Here is a 7,784-nt window from a genome sequence, read left to right on the forward strand (position 1 = left end):
TGTGCTCCTCGGTGAGCTCGGCTCCCCGCCGCAGCGCCGAGTCCGGACGGTTCCTCGCGGAGGCGAACGCCCGGCCGCGGCCGCGCGCCTGCCTCCGGGCGGGAACGCCGACGCGCGAGCAAATCCCGGTTGAGCCCGACACCGGCTGCTTTTACCCTCGACCAAACACCCGCCGACAGCCTCGCGCCGAAACCGCGACGCCGAATCTGTTACGCGTTTGGGTGCGGCGGGGGGTTGCACTGAACACCCGCCTGGCGGGAGCCGGGGCAGGTTACTGCGATATGGAAACACTTCCGAGCTTCCAGCGCTCGTAACAAGCCGGTCCGGCTGGAGAGCCCGTTCTCGCCGCGCCGCTCGTCCCCGCTCCCTGGAAGCGGTTGAGCCACGGACACATCCCTGTTCTGTGCGTCGTGTGTAACGAGCTCAAGTGCTTACACTGAAATCACACTTGCATATGAATGCTGCTATTTTTTTTTTTTGCACTGCCGTGAGTAATAACTGGATTTTGCTTGTATGTATTACTTTGATATTTAACATAGTGGGGTTTTTTTATAATTTATTTTGAAACTTTACTTCCAGGGCAATTGTGTTGACATGTTCTCTAAAACCTTGTGTTACATTTTACATGTTTTCTGATCCAGTTTACTTTAAAGGACACTGACCATTCTCAGTGATTTTCTTTACTGCTCTGTTATTTTAGTAAAATGATGGTATGAGGTCRGTCTAGAGCAAATATAACTTCTAATCTACATGAGATGAGAGAGGGAGCAAGGTAACATTGCTCTTTTTTTCAGTCGCATCAGAGTCTTGTATCACTTTGTCCTTCATCTGCTGTAAAACTTCCTGCCGGGAGCTGAGTGCTGCTCGCAAGGGGGAGGCCTGGAGCCGCAGCTCCGCGTTCCCTGGAGCTGCGATCTGCTTGTGCGCACTCATCGCTCCCTGCTGTGTCTCTTTGTACAAATAAAAAGCTGAGCAAGCAATGCAAGACTCCTTCGTTTATTTAYGGACGTTCTGCTCGGCCTTGCCTCTGCCGTAGCTGCATGAAGGGACGAGGCAGCCGCTTTCCCAGCCCGATACGACTGATAAATTTACCATTAAAAGGATGGGTAAGGTCTGTGCAAGGGAAAAGCGAGAGGGCAGTGGTATAATATTACCAAGCTACTTGAAGCCTGTTTTTCTTGGGTCTTTCTTGGCAAAGAACTGTTCTCTGACTTGGCGAAATACAGCRTTTGAGATCCTTTAGGACACTGGAGGTATCGGCTGGACCCCGTGCTACTTCTCCTTTTTCTGGGCAGCTATTTGCCGAGTTACATCCAATACGGATGTTAAATTGTGTCAGTTATTCAGCTCTGCAAAGGCAGCAGCTGTAGTGCCCAAGCAGTAACAGCACTTAAGAAATCAGTGGAGTTTGTTCACAAAAGTGGGAAACAACCTTTCAGTCTTCACAGGYGAGCTGAATGCGGCTGAGCACTTCAGCACTGCGATTTCAGCCGGAGTCCTGAAGAAACCTTTAACAGAGTGGCAGCACGATGCTGCTGCTGAAGTAAACTGAAAATGAAAGATGCCCTTCAGGTGAGCGCTCAGTCTATCTTCAGTCAGCACACGTAGTCCATTAAGCATAGCGCTGAATCAGAGCTCAAATTTAAAGGTGATCCTGCAAATAATGACTACTGATAACTCCACCGTAACAGGCAAAATTCAATCAAAAGCAACAGAATTATGAAGACTATACATTTTGATTTAAAAAGTCAGCCAAAAGCTGCACACTAGTAAGAGTTTCCAAGATAAACACATCAGGAACTATTTTTGTATTTAGCTTGTACAAAAGCTACTTGAAATCACAGTTCAAAAGCACAAAACAGTATAAATGTTTACTCTCACGTCAAGGGAGGGATAGAAAAACAGCACTGACACTAGCGTGAATCTCCAAAGAACATTCACTGAAGGCACTCCAGAGCTAGTTACGAGTASCTCAACCTATAAATACTCCCAGCTTTGAATTCCTGCTTTTCTGCTTCACTGCAAAAGCAGTTAACACACACGAGGGGTTTTTTTGGYACGACAATCTGTGTTAATATCAAGAACACTATGTAACCTTTTACTGTTCTTTTCCTATCTCTTTTTCATCAGTACTTTGTGTGTAATGCATTGAAATTCTAGCATTGAAATTCTAACATTAAAATGCTTTTCATAAACATATATATGTTTACTTAAAACATATTTGTATATTACCAACCCTCTTTTCAGAGGAGAGACCTAAAAGGTTGGCTGAAAGTATTGGAATTTCTGTGAATTGTGTCCTTAAAAGGACAGAAGTTTAACAAAAATCCAGATAAGGAGTTATTAAAAAAAAAATTCCAGTTACTATGCTAGAAACGTATTAGTGTGTGGGTAATAAAGTGTTGTATACTCTTGAAGAAAATAGCACAAGCTTGTGTACAGGTGATCAGAGGATACATCTTAACTACATGGGTAAAAGGTAAGCTATGATTTAAGAAAAGTAGCATGTTTCACAGAAGCAGGTCTTTTACTTAAATAAATAAATAAATAAAAATGTTACAGTGAAAAACAAGTCTTTTTATAGTTGCAGGCTTAGTAGCGGGGACCTTAAAATTAAAACCGCACAGTATTCTTTAGTTTACGATATACAAAACAAAATAATTCAGCTTAAGAATCTTATTTCCCCTGAAACCATGAAATGCTTAGTAGAAATAAGCAATRTCAGACAGATGCTTTTATAAAGGCAACAGCACTCTTTATTTCCGCTGAAGGAAAAGAAATTCTTATACCTCACAACTTGTCAAGAGCTCAATGCAAGGCTAATTCCCTTTTATGCAGCTGTGAAAGTAATTCTCTTTTCAAAGAACGACTCAACAGTTCCAACATAGACCACTGCTAACATGCAAGGAAGTGATATTGAACGTTCCTGCAAATATCAAACAAACTATTCAGGGATACAAGCCATGTAATTTTAAAGAAATATGATGCAGATATACCTGTTCTAGTGTATACAGAAGCAATTTTAGTCATTTGCTATGTAAAACAACAGATTACTGGTTTAAAATAGAGTTCCAAGTTACCAACCATCTCACTGGTGATGATAAAGTCTTTTATAGTGATTTTACACTGGTTAATAGTTGGTCACATAGAACTGCCCTGTTTTACCCAAGTAACAAGTGCAGGGTTACATAGAAATATTAGACCATAGGTACCATAGGTTCTTTACACTTCTGCCAACCAGGACTAAAAAATATTGCTCATATTTGACTACAATAAGGCTTTCCTGTGGATGTAAAATTGTGTACTTGTGGAGTGCACTTTAGTCACAGCATAAATACTGTAAACATTGACAGAAGTGCAGACAAAACAGCTACAAATACTATATAGTATGACTAAAGACCTGAGGAAAGCTGGTTAAAATATACTTTTGAATTGTTACAATACCATTTTGGTTTTTTGAGTGTACTTGTATTGGCTTGTTTTAAAATCAATAAAAAGATTCAGATAAAAAAATATATGTATTCACATGAAGGATGAACATTTTAATTTTAAAAATTAATATAAGCATTTCCCTTTTAGGTGACAGAATTATTAAAACTTATTCTCCAATGTGTAAGTGTACATTAAAATTCCACCTGATTTTTTTGTTTAGCACCCACACACAGGCACGCATGCATGCACATACGCACACACAGAATCATCTCAAGAAGCACCTGTATCTACCAGTTATTTTCTTGCTGCCTTCTGACTATGTGAACTAGCTGGTTTTGAATCACTACAGAAACTGCTACTTTAACAGACAGATGGTCCCCTTTTAGGCTCTAAAATGTTACTGGCTTGTTTTGTCCTTTTTCAGAAAGCACTAGTTTAATCTTAAACTTGGATTAGCTGTTCAAGTATAAAATTATCCCTCTTAAGCATGAGCATGTGATAAAAATCTCRGTAACTGGAGAGGAAATATCCTTAGTTGTGTATAAACAAACCTAAGAAAATGTCTGTCAGCATGATATACTGTCAGCATGAAAAACTACTGTATGCATGTATGTGTGTGTATGTATATAGATAGATAGATATTCCTCCAAGTAACAGCTGGAGGAAGCACAGTCAATAGCTTTGAGTTATTCAGAAGCGACTAAGCAGATGACTATTTCTTTGGTAAGTAATGAAAAAGTTTCCCCCCTAAACTCCCCATAGATCATGTTCTCAAACTTGATGGCAATCCTATGCCCCGATGCTAAGCAAAATTTCCATCTGCTCTTTAATAAATGTGTTTACATAAAACTTTTCTTTCAAAGCTAAGACTGCATGGCTGGGGAGCCAAATGCAGATCCTCGTGTTCTGAAACTCTCTCACAGTTAAGCACTGCACAATCTGCAAAAGTGTCTTTTTTGTGCTCCAGCCCACAAATCAAGGTGGAAAACCACAGCAGAGGTTCTGAACTATGTTTTATGCTAACGAGGACAATTAAGAAGGGAGGTGAAATGTTTACTTTAGTAATCCAGGAGTAGTCCTCAGGCTGATAGCTATAAAAGCTTTCTGTTTCACACAACTTCGGTCATCCTTATTTCAGGAGATTAGTAAGGAGTTATTTTTCCACAAGCGAAAGCTGTAGAACTTGCTGAAGCTCTGCGTCTTCCTCCTCACGACGCTGCTTCTCCCGTTCCTCCTGCTCTCGGACAGACAACTCCATAGCAAGCTGCAAGTCTTTTTCAAAACTGGAAGGCTCACTAGGAGTRTTGCAGTGTGAATTACCTGAGCTTGTTAGAAAGCTCTCCTGCAGTGCCCTGAAGAAAGAAAAATAGCTTCAAAAAATAAGAGGCACAGATTCTGTATCACTACTCCTGCAATAATCCTCATTTGCAACTGTTTTCTAATTGCAAATTTGAATCCCTCTCCTAAAGGGAAGAAAGCAATTCTCAAGATAAGAGTAATGTGTTCTAATGGCCATGAAGTTCCCAAGATAAAACCTGTTCTTTGAAGGTTCCTCAGAATCTTTTATACACACTGAAATATTAACAGTTAAGTTTCCAGTGGGCTTCTGAAAGGATTCTCACCTTGCTTAAAGGTGCCATCATTCCCACATACACAAGGCACCAGGAGGATACAGTTATTTGTGTGCACAAACATTTATTTGAGCTTAGCTACAGGATGACCCCACAGCATATTCTCAAGGGTTCATTAAATATGTTGCCAAATTTGTAAGGATTACATAATGATTTCAAAATTGAGTAAGAACTACCCTGAAGTGTTCAGTACCTAACAAATACTAGAGGGATCAAATTCACAGTTCTAGGAACTGTGCTTATTTTGTTGAGCAAAGAATCTCAGTTACATGTGTCTTCCAGCCCTACAGCTGAGCAAAAGGGTCACGCTATATAAACCAGAGAGGTCTAATTTGAAGTTCTTATTTCTTGAAGCAATAAAAACTGTAAGATCAACAGGAAAAGAGGCCTAAAATTATTACCTGAACAGAAAAAAAATGCACAATTCCTTCATGCTACTGTTGGAAGTATTTTTTCTTTATCACATCATGGCTTGATACGGAAAAAAAATTACCTCTGATACTGTAAATTGAAGTCCTGTGAATATGCAACTGCTCCGTTGGAATGTGCACCCATTTCCTGGAAATGGTGAGAGGGAAAAAAAATCCATAGCAGTTAGCAGACTTGCAATGCGACTCAGTGAAAAGTAACTCTTGGGTCACTATTTTTAATTTATTACTATATTTTTCTCCTTTGAGGTTCTTAGGAAAAATAGGTCCTACGTAACATTTCCCCCMCACACACCCCCACAGGAGTAATTTAGAGGAGCAACTATCTCTCCATAGTCCTTGCAAAACTGTTAGATCTGCACTGAGTGGATTACAACAACACACTTACTTTATTTCCACTGGATTCCAACAAACTCTGTTGAATAGCAAATTGCATAATCTCATTATCTTCATCCTGCACATGTATGTTCCTACCATCATCTTGGACATGGTAAGATTTAGGAATCTCAAACACTGACTGGTCAACCTCAAAAGTAGCACCTGTAAAAGCCAAATATAGTTACAAACATGGCATAGTGCATTTTTACAACTGTTGCTCAAAAAAATTCTCATGAATGTTTACACACAATTAAGTTAACTCCAAAAACTTTGGTAAACCATTTAGCTACACAAACCCAGAGGCTTTGAAAGACTTAAATGACAACCAAGTAGAGCAGTAAGAAAGAACACAGTCTTTAGGAAGCTGACAAGTTGTACAAGTAAAGCCAATGTGCAGTACAGAGCAAAGGTGGCTGAACTCTGACAAAAAGAAAAGCAAGGTTGCAAAACAAATACTGGAGTGTCTCAGACTTCAGTGAGGATATTCCTAATGACTGGATCTATAACAGCTCGTAGGACAGTCAACTGGATACATGTAGTCACAAACATCTAACTCTAACACAACTCCCTGCCTCCTGGAAAGGCATGCAGACTGATTTGTCACAACACTTTTATATTCTACTTCTCATAGCAGTAGCTTTCTCACTAACAGCAGCACTATGATCTAATGCACCAGAATTTCARTCATAAAGCACCCTGTAAAGCTTGCTAGAGCTCAGCTTAGTCATTTGAGCAGGCTCTGAAGTGGCAGAATGGATTCATAWGACCAATATCACACACTCCAGATCAGCTATGTCATGCATTGCAGCTTCCTCTCATCTGTGAATTTTGCATTCTCTGCAGTTAACCTGTCTTTCTTTGGTGGATTCCACTGATAGAAATATAAAAAGATGCAGCCACTGCATCCTTCCTGCTCAGCCCTGGTGAGGCCACACCTGGAGTACTGTGTCCAATTCTGGGCTCCCCAGTAAAGAAAAGACTTGGAACTATTGGAAAGTGCAGCCTAGGGTTACAAAAAATGATTAGGGGACTGGAGCATCTCTCATACGAGGAAAAGCCGAGAGCGCTGGGCCTGTTTAGCCTGGAGAAGAGAAGACAGAGGGGATCTTATCAACATATACAAATATTTTAAGGGAGGGTGTCAAGAAGGTGGGCTAGGCTCTTTAAGTGATGCCTAGCAACAGGCATCACTTAAACACACACAAACTGAAACACAGGAAGTTCCACCTGAACACAAGGGAAAATTTCTTTACTGTGAGGATGACAGAGCACTAGAACAGGTTGCACAGAGAGGTTGTGGAGTCGCCTTCTCTGGAGATATCCAAGACCCGCTTGGACGCGATCCTGTGCAATATGCTCTGGGTCACCGTGCTTGAGCACTGGGGTTGGACTAGAGGATCTCCAGAGGTCCCTTCCAACCGCAACCATTCTGTGATTTCCACTCCTTACCTGATGACTCACACTGTGCACCTCCAACGATTTGTGATGATGGTTTGTCAGCTGTCCTGCAGCCATTAACATTTTCAAATGTAATTCGGGCACTCAGCACATGAAATAAAGGAATTTCTATAGGAGAGAGTACAAGATTTCTATAAAAAAAGAGAAGTCTGTCATTCACTTCCACACTTGCAGCCACATCAAACCCGCACAGGTTTATTGAATGTATTTCATAAACACTGTCCCATAACCACAAAGCAAATCGCAACCCACTTCACCAAGAAGTTGGACTTGATCAGTCTCACTATTTCAAAATCTATGTTAAAGATCTGAGAAGACTTAAATTATTTAAGATATTGGAGACAAAAGGAAAGGGATCGCAAACAGCTAGTTCATACTGAAACAATATTGTCTTTAAAATTACATTATCCTATTGGCCCTTCAGAATTCAGATTTAATGATACTGAGCACATAAGAT

At 40.5% G+C, this 7,784-nt stretch overlaps 1 protein-coding gene across 1 annotated transcript in view; it reads right to left on the reverse strand.

Moving 5' to 3' along the window:
- Nucleotides 1-2,733: 2,733 nt before the first annotated feature.
- ANKRD13A (ankyrin repeat domain 13A) overlaps nucleotides 2,734-7,784 on the reverse strand; it is a 15,949-nt gene continuing 10,898 nt past the window's right edge. Inside the window, exons 13-16 of the mRNA XM_085310311.1 lie at nucleotides 7,319-7,435; nucleotides 5,880-6,031; nucleotides 5,557-5,621; nucleotides 2,734-4,784 (exon numbers count right to left, since the gene is read on the reverse strand). Coding sequence (XP_085166437.1) covers nucleotides 4,586-4,784; nucleotides 5,557-5,621; nucleotides 5,880-6,031; nucleotides 7,319-7,435 — 533 coding nt within the window. The 3' untranslated portion in view covers nucleotides 2,734-4,585. The remainder of the gene's footprint in view (nucleotides 4,785-5,556; nucleotides 5,622-5,879; nucleotides 6,032-7,318; nucleotides 7,436-7,784) is intronic.

This window comes from Rhea americana, unplaced genomic scaffold, assembly GCF_003343005.1.
Source record: "Rhea americana isolate MKP2758 unplaced genomic scaffold, rheAme1 scaffold_315, whole genome shotgun sequence".
NCBI classification, from domain to species: Eukaryota; Metazoa; Chordata; class Aves; order Rheiformes; family Rheidae; genus Rhea; species Rhea americana.